The sequence below is a fragment of the Cottoperca gobio genome, chromosome 7 (genome assembly GCF_900634415.1).
Source record: "Cottoperca gobio chromosome 7, fCotGob3.1, whole genome shotgun sequence".
Lineage (NCBI taxonomy): Eukaryota > Metazoa > Chordata > Actinopteri > Perciformes > Bovichtidae > Cottoperca > Cottoperca gobio.
In genome coordinates this window covers 10482555-10504257 of record NC_041361.1, presented here as the reverse complement: position 1 = coordinate 10504257, position 21703 = coordinate 10482555, and the positions used below count along the sequence as shown (strand labels likewise).

The 21703-nt window shown below is 41.7% G+C and overlaps 2 protein-coding genes and 1 long non-coding RNA gene across 3 annotated transcripts in view; 2 read left to right on the top strand and 1 right to left on the bottom strand.

Moving 5' to 3' along the window:
• arhgef25a (Rho guanine nucleotide exchange factor (GEF) 25a) overlaps window positions 1–10047 on the bottom strand; it is a 39784-nt gene extending 29737 nt beyond the window's left edge. The window contains 2 exon segments of the mRNA XM_029435293.1: window positions 8711–8849; window positions 9952–10047. Coding sequence (XP_029291153.1) covers window positions 8711–8849; window positions 9952–10047 — 235 coding nt within the window.
• Window positions 559–2716, top strand: LOC115010674 (uncharacterized). The gene is made up of 3 exons (XR_003832508.1): window positions 559–655; window positions 1607–1672; window positions 1807–2716. It is a non-coding gene; the product is annotated as an uncharacterized LOC115010674 (long non-coding RNA).
• Window positions 10048–18007: 7960 nt separating the features above from the next.
• On the top strand, window positions 18008–21683 carry ankrd33aa (ankyrin repeat domain 33Aa). Its single transcript, XM_029435315.1, has 4 exons — window positions 18008–18315; window positions 18447–18576; window positions 18669–18809; window positions 19623–21683. Exons 1-4 carry the CDS (start codon window positions 18058–18060, stop codon window positions 20480–20482), a joined length of 1389 nt encoding a protein of 462 aa, XP_029291175.1. The 5' UTR covers window positions 18008–18057; the 3' UTR covers window positions 20483–21683.
• The last annotated feature ends 20 nt before the right edge of the window (window positions 21684–21703 follow it).

Sequence of the window (21703 nt, the reverse complement as noted above, 5' to 3'; positions counted from 1 at the left end):
CTCTCTTAGTCTTCCTCTCTCACCCTCACCCAAGTAGAGGTTTACTCCTCAAAGTGTAAATCCCCAAAAAGGTGTCAGTTGATCCTCCTCAGTTGACTGCAGAGAGCCTCGAAGCCCACATCCAGACCGGGAAGAAGAGAAAGAGTCCACAAAAGCAGCAGCCAAGAAGAAATCCACTCTGACAGGGTTTTTCAGCTGGTGAAAAACAGCCAAGGAAACATTCCAGCAAGCTTATCGTTGTATTGAATGTGCTTGCCTTCCCTCTGTCTCTCTTTTTCTCTGTTTTCTTTTTGGTGCTGAGCTCTCGCCTCTGTGAACTGCCTGGTCAAATGACAGACTAGGAGACTGCTTCGGAGAGAGAGAGAGAGAGAGAGAGAGAGAGAGATAGCGAGGGAGAAAGAGAAATAGAGAGAGTAAGGGGAGGGGTGAGAAGGGTGGAGTCTGCAGATCTAGTTGCTGGCTATTCCAGGATAAGGTTCCCACTCCCCTTATTTTCTCTCTTCTTGTCTTCTGTTTCTCTCCTCTCAGCTGTTTTTTCCCTGCTCCCTTCTGTTTCCTCGCTCGTCTGCTGTCCCCTACTATCCAAATCCAAGACCAAATGAAATGCCACGCTCTCCAGTGGAAATCTAGCTCTCCTGGAAATAGTAACACCAAGGTCTGTAATGATACATAATGCTATTTACAGAGGCGAGGCCATGTTGGGTTGAAGGTGTCATGTATTTCCCAGTAAGGGGAAGACAGTGTCATCATCAGTGTCTGTAAGTGTGTTGAACAGTTCAAGAGTGTGTGTTCCCGTCATGGATTATAGAGGGCTTTCCTCAGTGGGACGGCCCCAAAAATTGACTACTGTGTTCATTTATGATCATGGGGCCAGCATAGCGAGGGTTTTTTCTCTCTTTGTGTTTCCATGGAGCGAGCAGGCGGTCTCGAATTTCACAATGCTGGCACGTTGGCATTCTTGGTGTGTGTGTTTGTGTGTGTGTTTGTGTGCAACATAAGTCCTTTAGACTGACAATTCATTACAGTATGGTGGGTCGGTGTAACCAAAGAAATCCCAGGTTTACTGCAGAGAGTATTGATTCTCTGTATGAGGAGGGAGGGTCAATACAGATGAAATTTGTAAATGTAATTTCATATCACGGTATCAATATATCGTGATATAGTCAATTTTATGGAAATTAAATTTTAAAAAGTCATGTATAGATTAAATAACAACATGGTAATATCTATATGTAATATTTTGGCTAATCAAGGAACATATTCATCTGAAAATCAAGGTTCTTATCATGATATATCATCAACTGCACATACAATATACAGTAAATACAGTAAATAAGCACATGTTGTTAAGAAGCTACACTCATCGGTGCCAGACGTCCACTGTAGGATCTGCTCTCTCTTTTACTTTTAGCCTTCACACAGACAATAATGTGTCTGTGTGTGTGACACATACATCTGAGTGCATGTTGGAGTGCTCAGATTGTCACACAGTATATATGGTGACATGACTTGATATCTTATGAGGGGTTGTATGTCTCAAGGTGAAAACACAGCGCTGTATCTGTATACGCTTCAGCTTTCCTTACACATGAAATCCTTCTGTCAGCACTGTAGGTTTCTCCAAGGAAAGAACTCGCAAGACGTAACCGACATGGGCAGGAAAATGATAAAGGTCAGCGATGACGCTATTCTGAAATACTGCATGTTCTGAGACCAAACCAATTATTTTCTGATCAACAAACTTTGTTCAGTCTGAACCCTCCTGGCTCTCATGACTCAGTATGTGATCTCATCTCACTTTTACAGCAGCCATCACGCCACGCTCCTTTCACACAATCTACAATCCGACTAGGTAGAAATCACCACCTGGTTACTGCAACAAAGACGAGCACCCACTCAGGTTCCTCTTTTGGGGCATCGACGGAAACAAGAGAAGGCTGAATATGGGCTGGCAGTAAACCAATGTACACGCATACACAAAAACACGCACATCGCTGAGGTGCACCGTCAAGTGCTTCAATGGTTGGCAGGGCTGTGTCTCCAGCATCTCTCCACAGTGATAGGCCGGTGGTAGATTGCCCTCGGGATGTTTCTGTCATCTACACAACACAGTCAGAGCAAACAGAGAAGCCTGGCTGCCTCACCCATTACACACACAAGTAGAGTACACACACACACACAAAGTTGCATTAGACTTGACTCTCTCATCATCACTCACAAACACACAGGGCAGACTAAAAGACTATGTAAAAGAAAAAAGTTATTCTCAAGACAAAGAAATCCCACTGTGACAGATGATGATATATTATCTATGCCCAGGTTTAGACAGAACACTGGGTTTCCACATGCAAGACTTACACTCTGCAATATACAGATAGATCACAATCCTCCCCCCTCCTCCTCCCGGCCTGCCTCCATCTCTCCCGTTCTTTGCTTATAATGGATGCTTTAAGTGACTGCCATTGAAGAGGAATATTCGCCAGAGGAATATTGAACTGCGCTGCTGAATGTCTCCACTTGTCTGATGCTGATATGAATGTCAAACACTGTCTAGGCATAGAAAAACAATTAAAAGGGGGATTGAGATCTGACAGCAGAACAGAGGTTTTAAAAGAAAGACAAAACAAAGACACTAAGACAAGAATCCGAGGGTAAAGCATTACAAATTAAGTAAACGCTGCGTGCGTTGTTCCAACACTACACAGCGGGGAAATAATGGAGAGTACACTGCTCTTGAGATGCATTCAAAATTCATGAAGTGAATGCATGTCTTTTTATGTGCTCTTAAATTAAAGTATTTGTGTTTCTACAAGGCACCCAGTAGGGGGCATTTGTACTTGTTGCATAAGGTTGATTGGTTGCTTCACTCACTTGGCAGTGCTGCTTCAAAGCACTGCCAACATGAACATTTGTGTTTTATTCTACTTTCATTGATCAATTGATGCATCACAAATGTTTGGAATATAAAATATTTCACATTGGTATAATTAATATAATGATTTGAATCTTATTTCTGTGTATGAGCTCTGATGTCGAACACCTTCAGTATCACTTCAGTATGAAACTTTGAATAGTTGAACAGTGAAATAGGACCAGGAAGCCCTGAATGTTAACAAACATATGACTCGACTGGCGTGAGGTGTGCATTAACAGCCATTCATCTTTTTCCTTTGCGTCCTCACTCCTTCGCTCTGTCTCTCCATCTCTCTCACAACACTAGCACACTAAAGGTGATTCATCTGAACACATATGCTTGTGACAGACGTGGAGAATGAATAAAATCCATACATGTACATTCACACCGGACTGGATTTAAAAGCGTGTCTAATCTATAAGCACGCTAGTAGATGGATGTGTGTTTTTGTCTGAGCCAAGCCAAGCCAGCCAAACAGGGAGAATGTATCGTCTTTCCACTCCGTGCAGGAGACAGTCAGTCACATTTAAGAGGCGTGTGCAGAGAGGAAGAGTATGATTTATGAATGTAAATCAGCTCATGCAAATGCACGCAATTTCCTAATGTCCTTTTGTAGCGACATTCCTGGAATACAGATATCGTACAAACAATGCACCTTGCTGCACAGACACACAGAATACATATGACATAAGCATGCATACTAATAGATACAGAAAGACTCAGTTCAGCAGATATACAGTTGCTTATACGCAGTGTGTTCCCCAACCCCCCACTGACATTAGCCTCTCCTCACCCCATCAGCCAGCTGAAACCCTGCCAAAATATGCTCACTTAGATTTTCCTTCCTCCCTCTCTGTCACTTTTTCTCCCTTAGTTCCGCTCTCTTTTTCTTCCTCCCATCATCTCCTAGCTGAGCGCCAATTAAGGCAAACTGGCATTTTAGACAAGCCGGTGAGAGGGGGAGGTTTTTGGCTTTTGGCTGAGGTCCCATCATGGAGCAGAAGTCACAGAGTAACTGTTCTGCTCTGTGCTGCTGGTCTGCATAGAGTTGCTGTTTTTGTCTAAATAGACTAAACAACACTGCCTGGCATACAGCAGGGAGACAGACAGGTGGGATTGCTCTGTGTTTGTGCATGTATTTGTATGCACACTTCACCATTAGTACCACTCAGTACCTCCCACTGTTATCCCTCAACATGCAGTGCAGCTCTCCGGCGGAGGGGAGTTACACCACCCGTGGAGACTTGTTTCTCAAAACATCCACGATACTCATGTACCACCCACAACTGCGAGCATACACACGGAGACACACTTTGTACATTCACACAAACACGTACTCCTTACAATCTTTTCCCATCCAACTCCTCTTTTTCCAACAAAACCACGGTGATAGGAGTTAAACTGGAGCTTGTCAGAGGTTTCCTCCTGTACCTGACCCTCCCTCCCTCTCTCTATCTCTCTGGAACCGTTCTGTGAACCTTGCTCTAGAAGCAGCAATGCTATAGCACTGAGACTCTGGTACTGCGGCTGACTGTGTCCAAGGCTTATGCCTGAGCTAAAACGGCACCGAAAGGAGAAAATGTTAATTAAACAAAAGCAAACCCAGGGACCACACAGGGAGAGACACTGTTGCTTTATCTTTGATTAACAATTACTGAGACCAGAGGTTTTACTGACAAGGGAAAGAGATTAAGGAAAAAAGGATTTAGAGATAGCCTTTCTGCTACATTCAAATACAGTCTGAATCATGATGCAAATCCTTATCTATAAATGGATTCAATTGAAAATCATTGTTGTGCATGTGTGCGGATACATGTTTATGTGTGCACACACGTGCGCCTGTAGGACTGTGTCTCCATCTGCCTCTTTGCTTCCAGGTCAGTCTGTGGTCTAAATGCCAGCTGTGCTGCAGAGCAGTGACCTGTGAGGTGTCCTGCCTTCCAGCGAGCCCCGCCTGACCCACTTCGCTGAAACACACCATGAACTTCTGCAATTTATCTCTACAATAATGCACACAAACTCTTTTTTTAAACTTAATTATTCATGTAGTAGGACATGAATCTAACTACCAGGGAAGGCCACATTAAGGTTTTGCTTATGATAGTCCTGTGGTCCTAAATCCTAGCAGCATCCATGTGAAAGGGGTCGCTGGTAGTGATAAGTCTGCGGAGAATTATCACCTGAATCTGCAGTTCCCCTCAGCTTTACAGCGAGTTTAAGCTCATTGTTTATCTGTCCAGTCTGTCAACATCGCTCTCATAGCGTCGTTTTAGGGCAAAGCAGGCTGCTGTTTTTTCGTGAAAAAGCTCAAAAAAACAAAACACTGTACACTTCCTGCTCAGCACCGAATAACAGACAGATACAGCCAGAGACATGCAGCTGAAGTGCCAGATATTTGTTTTAAGAGATGGTAGAGACCAGGAACAGAGCTAAGAGAGGGAATATTAGACTTCAAGCTGCTAGTTGGCCACAAAAACAACTCCAAATGAATAATAATGTTGCTCTGACACTGCTGGATGTGTAAATAAGCAAGTGTTCCCTTCAACATAAAAGGTGATGAAAGGGTCAGATCTATAGGTCAAAGGTGCAGATAACAAAATCAGGACTTTTCTTTGTTCAATGTTTACAACATCCTCAGGGGTGCATTGCAAAACAGACATGGAATCTTGACATCACCCAGGAACACAGTACTTGAAAGAGCTTTTATATATGACAGTGGTCTTGTCCAACAATGTACGGACCTTCATACACATACAGTTACATACATGCTATTTATGTGGGTAGTACTATTTTCTGATTCAGAACGCATGAAGTCATCCAGCACAGCACATCTCTTCCGCATTACAATAGAAGACATGTGAGGTATTATAATCATTTAAATAAGCACAATTACACCATCTACCTGGGTGAGGCAATGCTGTCTAATTTCCTGACCCTTACAACACAATATGATGCAGCTTCATGTTGATCTCTGCCCATTTAAGGTCACACATGCGATTCAGTCCCAGGGTCCTCTGGGATCAGCACTCCCCCTGGGATGGCACACTCTCACAGCCTCTCATGAAACCCAAAATGGGCAAGGGCATGCATTTTCCACATAGTTTACCTCACATCTACTCATGAATATGGTGAATGATATCATTTCATTTGCACCCAAGTGCTGAGTGCCAAAAGGAGTACATGTGCCTTCCAAACATAACTATTATTTCATAGGAATCCCTTTTCACCAGGAGACAGTAAAAGTTTTTTAGACTTTTTAGACTTTTAGAGATACGAATTCTTGTTTTGATGTCAAGTATTTCAAATCCATTCAATATTTCAGGATATTATTTGTAGACAATTGTAATACTGTTAAAAAAAACACTATTTGTCATATTATCTTCCTATAAATGTTTCTGTACGTCTAAAAGAATATCATGTTTCCTATAAATAACACCAATGATAAGCATGTGTCGAAGTTGCATGCATAATGTCTTTAAACGTGAGCAGTGTGTGCATGCAGTTGTGGGTCAAATACAACGCTGTTATTGTAACTGCTTCAGAGCAGTTTCCTGTTAATGGGGTTTCATGCATTTTACCGTGAAAGAGACAACATCGCAAAAAACACATAGAGTTTGGGACACACGTGGTCATCCATCACTGATCGTGTTACCAAACAGACACTAGACACGTATTGTCTGGGGAGGGTGAGAGTGTGAAAGTGTGAACTATATGGCTGCTGAGGAGCCAAGAGACAGAAATGAATGATGACATTTGAGGGAAATGTGATCAGAAGCTCGGTGTTCTTGGACGAAAAGCCAGGTTTAAAATACCACAGCAAGATATTGCTTTGAGGAAAAATTAAATAAGATATACGTAGGGATTTGAGGGAGACGTTAGGGAAGACAACGAGAAGATGATCCAGAGGAAAATAGAAAGCTAAACTGCAGTAAGATTTACTACCAAGAGGAGGAAAGAAGATAAAAGTAAGCTGGAATTGAGAAATAAGGGGGAAAGGATCTGAATTCGTGGAGTTTGAAACTGTTCTGTGATTCCTGGGAAGCCACTCACAGACATGTTGTGTCCAACATATAACAGATGGGCCTTATGGCCCCATGAACCAGTCTTTAAAGAAGGCAGGGGCCTCTCCCCTCTTTCCTTCTCTTTCACTGACACAGCAAGGAATGGAAACAACACTATGACCTTTGCCAGAAGCTAAATGTAAAATCACATGTTTCTCATTTTCTATATGTTTGAAGACTTTTAGAACTATTATTATGTTAATAAAAATGTATAATAATAAAAATAAATCTGTTTAAATGACAAGCGTGTAAAAGGAAATTCGACAAAAAGCTCATTTAGAGTGTATGAGAATCCACACTGTTTGAGTTCTAGGTTGCCAAACATTTACATGATGATTATAAAAACTGTATATAAAACAAAACATTTAGCGAGGACTGTGTATTATGTCCTCTGCACTGCAATATCTTGGCTACAGATTGATGATATTATTTACATATATTTTACTAAAACATGTTTGCAAAGCTTTTGAAAGACTTTCATCTCCGTTCATTTGTACAATAAAACCACAAACAATGATATTCTGCCACGGTCCGATTGTACGGAGAGCTGAAAAATGTAAATACTTCTTGTCCAGCCGTACATTACGCTGTACTACAACAACGTCTGTTACTTGTTGTTGTGGTTCACATGTTTTTTTGCTTTTGTGTTTCATTGATTTTCCATCCAATTTCCCACCCGGAGGAAATTGGCCTATGCAAAAATAATTGAGCAAAGGAGCTTGTCTGGGATACACAATCTGCCTTTCGGTCATCATCCTTCCACATGTCCCTGAATAATGCATTTCTTTACTTTTTTTGTTTTTCTGAACGCTGCGCTGAGCACTAAAGAAATATTTAGCAGCATTAACTTCAACAGCACACTGCATTCGAGTAAGACCACTACAGATAAGCATCACTGACAGCTTCCTCTGGCCTCACTCACACCCCTTCTGTACGCCATGTACTCGTCTGCACAACAGTTAGTGGTCCAGCCACATGGTACTCGCCACCAAACCCCCCATATATACACACACACTCCCTCTAACCCAAACCCAGATCCAGCTACAAAGATCCTTTTGTTCCATTCCACTCAAGGAAAATAGCAATGCACGCAACCCTTTCACAGCAAAATCAGAATAAGTGTAACCAACAGTGTTGGGGCAGAAGGGGAGTTCAGCTGAACAGCTTTTCTTGCCCCATCTGGAAAGTGTTGCATGTGAATAGACACAAGAACTCTTTCTCTCTCAAACGTACTTATGTACGGTACATTACAGCAAAGCAATTTACTGCTATCAGTGCTAATAGAGGATACAGAGGGTGGAGTTAACTAGTAAACTAGCAACACTCCAATCTGCTACTTTCCTTAAGTTATTACTGCCTAATGACGACTATCAGATATGGCTGATGGGTTTTTATCCGGAATTCACATATGGCAAGGGCATGCTGAAGCTGAAACTGGCACCTGGCACATGCACACTTCATGTTGTAAATCTTGAATCTAGAAAACATCACTGCATATAGTATGTCAAAAGCAACACAGGCTGCAGCAAGGAGCTTTTGATGAAAGTGATAGAGTGGGCTGTTTCAGAAATCTGAGACACTTCACACAAAGAATCGAAGCTGAGGCTGGAAGTTTGTGTTTCGGTGAGTCTCTAAGCTCTGACTGGTTTGGTGAGGACCAATGTTTGGACTAGCATTGTGGGTTTGGAGACACAAAATGGTTTGTCACGCTCAGTGCAGCCCTTTCAGGTCTTACCTGTTCTTTCTGTCCACTCTGGGTTTTCTGTATTAGTGGCCTGCTGCTCCCACTCCAGCCTCTCTGGCTCCCACCGGCCCTGCACAGGCCCCTTCTCCTCCTCGCTTGATGGGAGGTCCACCTCACCCCCCTCTGAGAGCTACACACAGAGATGCCATTGTCAGTGGTGGAGCCCTGCTCTCAAGGAGGAAGTGATGGTAAGATTATACAGAGTGCTTATAGTCACATAACCACACAACTTTATACCAGGGGCTGTGTTTTTCCACTATTCCCTGCATCTTCTTCATCCTTTTCTCCATTACACACTGAGCAAGAATGCAATAGAAATTGTTGAGGTCCAACTTCTGCCACAGAGCTTGGATAAGAACGGCTTCTCAGACAGCAGTTTGAATCTATTTAAAAACCCAGCAGCAGCAGCAGCAGCAGCAGAGTAAAGGTTAATAGAGGCAGTTATCACTCCTCTGTAGGGACAGAGGGAGATTATAATCTTATTTTGTTTTTACCACTCTCTACCAGGGAGGAAATGATTTATCAAGATAAACATTTTTGAAAGAGAAAGCAGAGTTTAAATAGAGGAAACCATTTGGATCTTTTGGTACACTCTGACCTCTGTATGTTTGAATCTCCGGATGTTGAGTCAAAACCTACACGCCGCGGTTCAATCAAGTTCATCAAATGCTATTTTTGTATGAATTTACGTCAGACTTCAATTGGTTTTGTAGATCTGTAATTGAAGGATGAAGATGATAATAGAAGTTCTGTTCATTTTTAAGAATGAACATTGATGTGGCTGCCATAGATCCTTCTAAGCAATCAGAAAAACACATAACTTCAGGAATCCAGATCACCTGTAATGCAGACACTTTATTTAATGGTAGCTAAAGGGAAGGAAGGAAGGATGTGAATTTACTGGCTTGCAGTGGGGCGTTAGACCTGCATGAGTTTGTTTATGGAGAGATGGCTTAATCACCACTACTATGCCTCCTGTTGTAAAACATTCCTCTAAAGCACTGAACAGAGACAAGCAGTCCTCTCTCTCTCTCCTCTCTGCTTGTCCGGCTTGACTATTTTAGATTTATGTTAACATAGAGATGACACAAAATTAACTTGGTATGTAACAATATGGGCAGAAATAAGCTGGACGTCATGCACTGACAAATATCTCCACATGTGTTTCCTTTTTTTTTTTTATCCTTTCATATAAACAGCCAGTAAAATACACAAACAGATCGACAACTCACCCACTGTTGATTGGGCATGGCCACGGAGGTAAGCACGTCAGCCATGGCTCCCAACATCTGGTCAGTGCGTCCCTGATTCTTGTGTAGAGCCTTCATTCTCCCTAAACGGCAAACAAAAACTCTCCTCAAATGATTCTCCTCTGCTGTTGTGACCCTTTGTCTCCCAGGCTCCTTTATCTCTCTTGTGCCCCTGTTTTCTGCTCCTTCAGCTCTTGTCTGACGGCGCACTCTGCCACAGTTTGGAGCTGAGCCGCTGCAGCCCGCCTTGTTCCAGCCTGACACACAGGAAACCTCATGCATATGAATAATTGATCCTGTAAGAAATGGTCATGTTTTTGTCTGGACAACAGCCTCACAGCTTGACCCTCCTTGTCTCTCTCTCACCTTCCCTAATTCAGACACAGGTGAGCTGGCTGGAGGTGTCTCTAACTCTGGATTAGTCCAGTGAAAATATCCACCTTGTGCTCTCAATTTAAGCTTCCCTTGGAAACTCAGAAGATTTTCTTGGGCCTTTTTGAGCAGAGTCAGCTGTCCTCTTCTTTGTCTAGACAGTGTGGAAGCATTTCTCTGTGAGGTCGGTCTCCTCCTGTCTTTCTGTTTCAATGCTGAAATGGTGTGCCGTGACTTGAAGACTGAGCACATCACCCTCCCTGGAATTCTCCTTTCTTGTTCTTCATTGGCTATAGAGGGTCACCACCCCCCTTCCCAAAAACCTCTCCTCCTTTCATCATTCCTGCTCTTCTTCCATTCTTTACTCCTTGTTTTCCCTACCTGGATTTTTACCAATCTTAAACTATCTCAATCGTTTCTATATCTCTTTCTGCTGGTCTTTCTTTGAACCACCCTGGCATCATTCACTCTCTCTTTATCTTTGCCCAAGTCTCAGGCAGTGACACATAGATTGTGTGAACTCTTGAGCAGCGGGGCAGCCCCAAATAAGGTATGAATACACAGCCCATGAAGCTCAAGTATTTAAGAGACTGTCCCCGATTGCACACACACACACACACACACATCTTACACAACGTCTTTAACTGCTGAAGTACTGATTAGTCAAAGCAGTAGTGTTTGTTTGTAGCTAATTGAAAGATTATTTGCCATTAAAAGTTGTTGTTAGTTATTTCTGACAGATTGACTCCACGTGCAAAGCCTGTATCATGGAAACACACACACACACACACACACACACACACACACACACACACACACACACACTTCATTCATGTTTTATAGCCAAAGCGAACATTCAAACAACAAGATGGTTTCAAAACAGAGTTTCAACAGTTAACATAAAAGGACATAGATTTGAGTAATATAAAAAAAGTATCTGATCAAATATTTGCACACAGACAGCCTGGACTCAATTGATTTCTGTAGATTGAACACCGGAAGGTTGTGAGTTCAATACCAGGGGCGGTCACTATTGTGTCCCTGAGGAAGGCACTTAACCCCGAGTTGCTCCAGGGGGACCTTCACTGTAAGTTGCTCTGGATAAGAGCGTCTGCTAAATGACAAATAATGTAATAATGATAGAGAGTAGGTAGAAATGTTCCCAAGAACGCTTCGTAAATACAAACATACCGGTGTTTACATAAAGCAGGCCACACACACAAGGCTGAGTAAGAGATCCACAGTTTGTAATGAATCTTACGCCTCAAGACGCTTTCCAGCATGTGAAGGCAGTGAGCAGAGGCATTAATGTACAACAACAACAAACTTAGACTCCACTAATTTCCATTTACCTTAAAAGAAATTATAACAGCATCTGAAGCTGTGCTTATGCAGAACGAAGATGTGAGTTAAATGCCTACATGATGACGTTAAACAGGTTTAATGTTTTACCAAGTTCACCATCTCAGTTGCTAAGTCTCTAATTAGCACTAGACACAAAGTACAGCTGAGGCTGATGGGAAGTGTCATTAGCTTTGCATGTGTTTGGTCACACAAGGTTTGACCTGATGATGATGCTAGATGAAAGGTCAGGGGATCATCAAAGAGATTAAAATTCATCCTGAGGGGAACATGAATATCTGTCGAAATACTTTACTCTAAAACACAAATATCAACTTCACGGTGGTGCTAGTTCTGTTTTGGTCATAAACAGTTTAGGCCATGGTGATCGAACTTCTTTCATGAGAGCCTCAACATGATATGAAGACCTGCGCAGCATAAAGGTTGCCATGTTGGTGTCTTGTTTAATTATTCTATGTCTTTTCCACCATTTTATCGTGTCATTTATCATTATTTATACATTATTTTTGAAAGTGTAGTCCCAAAAACAGATTAAAAGATGTGAATAATGAAAGCTAGCCCAGAGGTCATGTAAAATCTCCCTAATAGTTTGGATGAAAAGCATATACACACTTCCCTCCGCTGCATACACCCAATTCCTTTGAGCTTTTAGTCAAACAGAGGCATGCCAAACACACAGAAGAGAAGGAGTCATCAAATCAAATCAAAAACAGTTAAAATATCTGATTTATTTATGTTGGAATACACTGTCCAGACATGTTCAAACACATTAAGGACCTTTTAGCAGGTATCAGGCAATAAGATGGTAAATGTTTTTTCTTTTGTTTGTGGTATTTAAAATTAAAGATGAAGAAATATGCCAAAAGGAATATGTTTGGATTCATAATGTTGATGTTAATAGTACTCCATTATCTTATGTTGACAATGATTGATGCTTGTTCAATCATTCTGTTGTGTCTCATGTTCTCAATCTGTGTTGCTTTAACCTTGTATTTTTCATCATATCTGGACATAATAAGATTATGCTGCCGTGTTCTGTTGTGTTCCTCTGAGTGTGTTCCAATATTTTGCTAGTGTTTTGTCAAATATTAAGAAAGACATATCAAATGTTTCACATCATACCAAACAGGTGTGCTGCTAGTTGAAGATCACCTCCCCTTCCTGTGGGAGGTGATGTCTTCTGTGTGTGTTTTACATGCCTCTGTTTGACTGAAAGCTCAGACAAATTTGCTGTATGCAATGGAGGGGAGTGAGTAGTTGCTTTTCATCCAATATATTAGGGAGAGATGTCTTTACATGACTTGTGGGATAGCTTTACGTACAATTAGTAATCAGCAGCAGTGAAGACCTCTGAGAAATGACTTGCAGAGGTGAAGATGTGAGCATGAGCAAACACTAAGCTTTCAGTTGGGAGAGGCAATGATTGCTTCCAACAACCACTTTGTGATCATACAAAGTTTCCACATCACTCACACTAGCCATTAGCACAAGGTCAAGACTCAACTGACACATTAGAATCATTTTCTAGAACCAGGAAGTAAAGCCCACACGCCTGTAGTGCTCGGTTCAGATCAGGCTCACTTGTGTTGCATCGCTCGGCCACATTCCGTGTCATACTAGGACCTACTCTCTACTATCTAAAAAGGCATAAATGGACAAAAAGAATTTATTTTCTGATATAAATACTTACACTTTTAAGATTTCCTATGAGTAAAACTTCAAGGAATGTTTCAAAAATCTTACAATATCTGAATTGTTTTTTTATTGCCTGTTGAGCTAGGGGAAACCAATAAAAAAAGTACTTCTGAATATGCAAATGCAATATCAGTCCACTCCATTTGGGGGCTCATGGGAGCCGTGGTGCACATTTTCTTCTTTGTTTCCTTGTCCTAATCCAAAATCTCCTCCTTGCCTTACAGATGTAGCTCTGCTTCCTTCCATTCACCTGATCCCTGCAGGCTTTTAGACACTTTAGAACAAGTAGTATAGAGGGGTTTTGTCATAGCTGGAAATAATAGATGCTCACAGAGTCTGAGCAAAGTGCTGGTAAGACCGGTGCTGGAGAGACCTGCCAACAGTCTAATATTAGCTGAGCACATGGCTGTCTTTAGAGTCAGTCACTGAGCTGGCTAAACTTAGTTCATTGCTTCCCAAGCCTCTTTCTTATTTTGCAACTTATTTTGCTCAACCACTGACCTCTGCTGGGTACTCTGGTGTCTGGGGAGAAGTTTGACTGCCTTTTGCAGTGAAAGTTGAAGAACAGAAGGAAAATAACTTTGACCCTAAAAGGAAATCAGGAGGTGGGCTTCAGTACAAAATGTTCTTTAATTCACATCACATTGGTAATCATTTGTGAAAATCTGTTGGATTTTTATTTTGTAATAAACCAACAGTGCTGCTGTTGAAGTGTGCTGTGCTGCCCTCGTGTGGTCAAGCTGTTAGATCATTCCTCTATATCCAACAGGATAAAGGAAAACGCACACACCACTACCCCACCCTGTTGTGCCAAACACACTTCCCTTTCCTCTGCATGTCTTCCTATCAACTTGTTTTGGCCTTTCACAAGCTATAAATCTTCACCCCCCAAGCATGCCACTTCTTCCTTTTCCTGTGTTTCATATCAGTAAGGAGTCAAGACCCACCTCGGTCTCTTGTGTCTAAACATAGCACCTTTTGGGTAATGGGTCAGATTAGTGTGATGCTATATCTGATGTGATGGCTTACAGCCAAAGAGGCAGCTTCTGATAAGGTTGGGACATTTGATGGGATTTAGTGAGATTATGTTGTTGGAGGTGTGTCTGATTCAGAGGGCTGGATTGCTCTTAAAAGCAGATCAGCAACCATAATTCTCCAGATCAAAATGCTTTTGAGTGAGTGTCCAATTTGTCACAGTCAAAAAGAATAGTTTTCCTTGTAAATAATGCTGGCACAAAGGATTTGATAACAACTTTTGATCGTATGTTCAGAGCGAAGAAGATGGGTCTTGTTTTAAGTTTCTTGATATTTGAACAGCAGCCGTAACCTACAGTGAAGATTCATTTCATAGCTATTTTAAAACGTGAGCAATCTCATGTTCTTGTTGAACCACATAAACAAGGCTCATGTTTAAATACTGCATCACCCAGTTTGATCCGAAGGGGGCAGTGTTCATCCCTCTAACAGAGAGGAGCTGTTGCATAAGGCAGGTTTCGTTCACATGCACAAAGTCACAGATTGGCTCTACTTCAATTCACTATCAGGGTTAATCTATTAACATGCACCTTTCAAACCATGTGATTGAGTCTGTGATGATATATATAAACCTGTTGGAACGATATTCCTGTCCACATATAGGATTCTGCCATTAAAACAAAAGCACCGTGGTCACAGTCAAGGCAGAGGGCTTGAACCAATGTGGGGGGGGGGGGGGAGTGAATTCAAGAATCTTAACTTGGCTTCTCATAATTGGAATATAAGAATACTTGGGTTATTGATATTTATGTTGACACAAAACTATGTTACCTAAGTAACCAGGTTAAGAAGGTTATATTATTTTTATTTTATTCTATTTAACTATCGTGTACTTTGCTTCATAATGTTATTTGGCTGTAACAAGGTACATCTCTCTGTTGTGGGACTAATAAAGGATTTCTGATTCTGATTCTAACTATAGATGAAAATGTGGGCACTGAAACAGAAAATATGCACGCTCTCCTTTGATCTTCCTCTGGGAATGTTTAGAACAGTGAAAAAGCATTATGTTAGAGCACTGAAAAAAACCTATGCCTGCTTTGTTTTCTGAGAAGTCAGCATGCAGATGTACCAAATCAGTTCCTTCCGACTTTTATAGCGTCTGTGTGGGAGTACTATTAGTTGCGTTTGTGTGAGCATAGAGTCTTGTATTTGAGCATTTGTGTGCATGCATCGCAGAATGTCCATGTGTTTCCATGCAGGTCTGTGTGTGTCATCTCTGTCATGGGAATAATTACTAGCAAGCCCCCCTGGCTTAGAGTAACAGCAGGGTTAGTTTGTTGTCCCAGCAAATGGATTTCCATGGGAAAACAGACCCAAGTTGCTGGCTCCCGTCACACAGACACACTGAAATTATTCAGGCAGGGGGTCCTCAGCAGCACGGCAGATTTAGGAGCCAGAGCCTCCATGATTCAGTCACAGCACTAATTTGGACAGTTAGAGAGGGTTTTCTCTGACACAACAGACGGGCAGCAGAGAGCTGTGGATGGACAGATTCCGAGAGAGCTGTGGAAACAAGTGAGCGAGAGGAGAAATAGAGAGCAGACTAATTCAACAGACTGTAAGGGGAGTAAGGTTGGCTGCTGTCTGTTTCTTTCTCTTAATCCTTAAATCTTCTATAATCAGGATGAGAGGGAGAGAAGCATGTTGCCTGATTTAAGACAGCAGAGTCTATGTTGGGACCTGGACAGATTGTCGGCTGATGAGGCAAGCTAACTGGCCAGTATGAGAGATGGAGGGAGGGGAGGAAGGCATTCAGCTGGAGTTAGTTTGGGAAACTTAAACTTAACCAGATTCCACCAAGAGCCAACAGGAAGAAGGAAAGTCCAATATATGAGGATGGTTTAACCACCGGAAAAAGAGAGAGAAAAAAGAGAAGAGGACTAACCCATGGCTGGATTGTTTTAGGGTGAGACTGTAATATTACTTTATTCTAATATTCTTTCACTTTGTTTTGGCATAAATTGTTTTTTTTTTGCATCTTTGCTTCAAAACTCATGTTTAGCATTCAGAGGAAGAAGCTTGATCAGATTGCATCAGGTGTTGCTCAGCAGGAAGTGTAGGACACAATGGCAGTGTTAAATGTTGTGCAGAAGGAGGAAGAGAGAGAAAACTTTGAGTGATAGTAATCTTAATTCTTCTGCATGGCACAATGCTGAGATAGGAAAATGTGTTTGTGGGATTAAATTATATCTTGCATTTAACGAGAGTTTATCTGAAAGATGCTATTACTTCTTCTAGTAAATTGTCAGCAGGTGCAACGCTGCTTTTGTGCAATATGTGTGTCTCGTGTAGATATAGTGTAGTGATGTATGCCAAGGCAGCTTGACGACTGAAACCCTCAATCCGTCACTGGAGAGCATTCACACGCTTTCTCACTCTCATCTGCAGCTCCTTGGAAACATTCAGAATGACTCAGTCTATCCCATCTTAAGCCTGAGCCTTGAGGAACTCTCAGGGCTGGTTTCATACAAACACAACATTTGTATTTGTATAGTTTATTGACTTATAGCAGAAAACCACTGGATACCCCAGTCCACTTGTACTGCAGAGCAGTGTGACATGGTTAAGACACCATGACAGATGCTGTCACTAGCCTGGACTCCCATTGCTCCTGGCACCATATGGCCTTTCTCAACCCAGTCCACTCCTCCTACTATGCCTTCCTTCAGACTGAGCTTCTGCAAATGTATACAGTGTTTCTTGATCATTTACTGTACTGTATTTATTTGTAGATATATATGCATGTCTTGCACATTTTTACATATTTCTGAGTTTATCTTAAAGTGTATAATAGTGAAAATATTACATAACTGCTCACTCTCTTCTTCTGTTCTATAATGGGCTGAGCTAGTGAACCAACGGAGGCAAAAAGCATGTTGTACAGTCAGCTTATCCATTGTGTAAATCACATACTTACGGATCAGCTGTTCCAACAGGAGGGCGGAGGTGAGGTCATCCTCTTTAGGTCTTATACACAAGGCCCTTACAGGTCATCAGACCAGTTTAACATGCTAACTTCAAAGGCTTTCCAGCAGTAATGTTTGACCTAGTTTAAGATCCTTATTTTGAGGAGAAGAAATGATACGAAATCCTACCCTAGATGGCACAAAACTAAATGCAGTTGTAATGATATGCCTTTTGCACACAATTCTTTTTTTCAACCCCCAACACATTTCACACATAAGCACACATTTTGACAATACCTGAATTGGAACATGGGATATGTCAGTTCAAATGTTTTAAGAATATTAGATGCTGAAATCAGCAGCGTGTGGCCATTTGTGATATTATTCTAGCACTGTAGCAAGTTTCACTTCAAGTGGCACTTCAGTTATCTGAATAAAAAATGAACAGTTTGACAATAATGCAGGGTTTGCATCTTTCCATACAGGCACTCAAAGTTTAATGGTGTTAAGTCATGCCCTCTTAACACACACCCCTTTTGCAACTCAGTGCTCAGATGTATTGTATGTCTCATAGATGGTTAAAAAAAGGGGAAACAATCTACAAAATATGTTCAATTTGTGCCCACGATAACGACAATTATTATTTTCCTACTCGAGATGTGGGTGGAGCAGCAGTACTGACACCCAGGTGTGATCCCAGGCAGAAGGGGGTCCAATGGCTTCTTCAAAGTATGACCCCCACCTGGGCGCAGGCCCATCCGAGGACTCGGAGATCCTCCTGGATGATTCGGACTCAGGAAGTGTGCTTTCTGATGACTCAGTGCTTCCCGATTATGAAATGGATGAAAAGTATACAGAGCCGGCTAAAACGTTGTACGAGGCCTGCGCTAGGAATGAGCCCACATCCCTGCTCAGGGTCCTGGAGAGAGGAGTCACTAAAGACGAGGCCATGGACCTGGACAACAATGGCAAGGTGAGATATATTTCAATTTCCTTTTAATCACACAAGAAAGGTGACTTTGACACAAAGTGAATATTCTATATTACGGACAACGTTAAATACTTTCATGAAGGTCAATTTTGTTTTACCTTATTCCCTCTCAGAATGGACTGATGCAGGCTGTGGCCAAGGGATTCATGGACATTGTCACCATGCTGCACACATGTCCGTTAATAGATATCAATCACCAAGACAATGATGGCAATACTGCCCTCATGATTGCTGCCCAGGCAGGTATGGCTGATGACGACAACACATAACCTCAACTTCTAGTCTCAAATCAACCTACCATATTAACATCAGGTTGTTGTTTTTTTACAATCCAGGCTTCAGCACCATTGTAAACTATATCCTTAACTTCTACTCTGGTGTGGACACCGAAGTCAGGGATCCCCGTGGCTTCACAGCCCTCATCAAGGCTGGCCTGCAGGGCCAAGAAGAGTGTGTGTCTGCTTTGCTAATGCATGGTACGTTTATGGTACATACGACCTCAAATCAACTTTGCAGGGTTTCCTCATTTACACAGAAGGAACATCTGATGTGTATAGATTTATTCAATAGATTTATTCAGATGCAGTCAGCCCAGATTGGTGCAGTACCCATGGTACATATCTCTAATGGTTTAGGACAAAAACAAAATCAACAGTTAGAATGCAAGGATGACAACTATTGTGTACAATTCATAAACTTGCACAGGAAAACAAATACTAAAAACTTTAAATGTTAAACGTAAACCAGGACGTCTCATCTGTGAACTCTGGGATGCAGGGGTTATTCCTGTATAAACTGTACAGGGAGACATTCAGGATAGCACGATAAAAAACCCAACCACGTTCTATTCAAAGTTCAATATGTCAGAGACAGATAGCTTGACAGGCAAACTTAAGAGAAATGTTTGAAATTTAGCCTGATGTTCTTGGATTTGCTTTAAAGCCTTGATTATTCATTAAGCGGGTTGTCACAGTCTTTGAAATAGACACATCTTATTACAACCAAAAAGTTGCTTTAGAGCAAATCCTAAGAACTCGGACCTGATTTTAGTATATTGTTTTCACCTAACTGCAATCGTTATCTTGTCACCATTGCAGTGAAATGGCCTGATACACTTCAGGAAGTGTTAACGCTATGCATCTATTCAATGAATTGTGCTCCAAAAGTGACCACATGGTGGGGTAATTTTACTGAAGGAGTAATTGATTTCCTCACGTCCCTCAGCGTCCAGTGATTAGTGACTACTGTCATCGTTTCTACTCTGTATTTTCTTCTCTTTTCATGTGCAGGTGCAGATATGAATGCAATAGACCTGGTCCAAGGGAGAAGTCTAAATGATTGGGCCCTAAGGACAGGAAGTTTTGAGACCGTTAAGAGACTACGCCGCCTGAACGCTCATTCTGTCGCTGTGCAGTTCTGCGAAAGTTACATTCCTGAGTGGCCTGCGCTGAAGCAACTGGTAGCAAAGGCCACCGTCACCAAAACAGCCGGTGAGAAGCTGAGGCAGCGCTTAAAAGATAGCCTCTCTTTCAGCTTCCATCAAGACCCCCAAGACAACGGGGTCATGGACCATATGGTGCGGATGACCTCAGGCATCCACAGTCCCCTCGTAGTCACTGGTTGCCATCCACTCTGTCCCTCCAGCCCCCCAGAGATTGGGAAGCGACGGTTTGCCGTCTCTGAACTACTTGAAAAGCACAGCATCAAGGAGTTGGAGGAGAGCACAGTGTCCCACAGTAAAGGCTCCGTCACCACCTCAGCTTCTCACTCTGGTGCGTCAGCCACCTCCGTATCTCTGACCTGCTGCCAGGAGCATGGCATAGGAGGCTTCATTCCCCGTAGCATGGGACACAGAAACAGCATTTTCCCCTCAGGCTGTATTCCCAAGATTGAAGTGACAAAATCTCAGGAGTCCACTCCAAAGAAAGAGAAAAAGAAGAAAGCGCAGAAGGGCTACCTGGAGCCTCCTATCTGGAAGTACAAGGAGATCAAGGAGGAGAAGAAGAGAGAGAAGAAGGAGCAGCAGCAGCAGGAAAAAGAAAAAGAAAAAGAAAAAGAAAAAGAAAAAGAAAAAGAAAAAGAAAAAGAAAAAGAAAAAGAAAAACAAAGAAAAACAAAGGGGTCCAAACGTTCATCAAGCAAAAACTGAGGCTTTATTCTCTTTTCCTCAGAGAACTTCACTGTGATGAAGTCGTGCATAAGGGATGAGCATGTGATTACAGCGATGCCTGTTTTAACAGAAGACTAAGGAATTGGAAACACATCGATGGATTTGAACCCTTGTTTGGGATGAACATGAGAAAACTGGAGCCATCTGAATTTGCTAGGTGTGATGTATCTTTCTGCATATTTGGAATGCTGAAAATTAGGTTATATTTGGTTATTTGTTATTTGGTTTTCGAGATATACGGTGATGAGTCTTAGCATGGCTGACCCCTACCTTGTGGATTGATAGATTGAGTCTCACAGGTATGAAAAGTTATACTGACCACAAACACCTGCAATGACAGTATTCCATATTCAGGATTTTACTAATCTGTGTTTTGTGAATGATTTCCAAGTAGAGTGCGATCATGGTATTTAACTGTAACCAAAGACAACCAAAGCAACAGCAAATACTGTATACATGTGAGCAATGGCCAAATTAATTCATGTCATAGTTCATCAAAACGACTGCAATGTTAAACAGAGGAAAGGGAGACAAAACATCTTCATGCCACATGGTCGCGTCAGAGACTGTGGCTGCTTTTTACGAGACCAAGCTATGGAAATGCGTCAGCACCCAACTGTTGTAAGATTCATAAACTTTGGTTATTTTTCCACTATGCAGAGGGAGTAAGGCTGTTGGGAAACAGAAACAGGAAGTTAATCGTAGCTATCTCATACATTGTCTGATTGAGATCAAAACTGTTCATTCAGCAGACACATTCTCAGTATTCTTGTGTTTCCTACAATCCCTCAAACACAGCAAAAAGTCCATTTTACAGAAGTTTATAAATTAAATCAGTCACCAAGTTTTATCTAAAGGTTATCCAATCTTCTTTGTATGCAACATGTAGCAGATACCGGATGCCTTTATTGTGCTTTTATTCCACAGAATTGTAAGACTCCAAACTGGCATATGAACGATGTTAGCAGCGAAGATACAGAAAAAGATATCTTTTTTATTTTGCTGGTATTCAAATCTGCCGGTGCTCAATATACCAATATTTGATGGCCTTTTATTGGACACCAGAATTTCTGCTTGCAATATACCAATAGCATACCAAATGTATTTGTACGTATTTGTACACAATGTTACTCAGGAAATATTTTGGTAATAATCTGTTGGGCATTATACATTAAGCATCTGTCAAGGCAAGACATCTCT

Bases quoted from the DNA above. Each gene is read 5' to 3' on its own strand.
- ankrd33aa (XM_029435315.1), top strand. From the start codon at position 18,058: ATGGCTTCTTCAAAGTATGACCCCCACCTGGGCGCAGGCCCATCCGAG. The intron at 18,316-18,446 runs GTGAGATATATT...ATTCCCTCTCAG, and splicing joins ACCTGGACAACAATGGCAAG to AATGGACTGATGCAGGCTGT. The intron at 18,810-19,622 runs GTACGTTTATGG...TTTCATGTGCAG, and splicing joins GTCTGCTTTGCTAATGCATG to GTGCAGATATGAATGCAATA.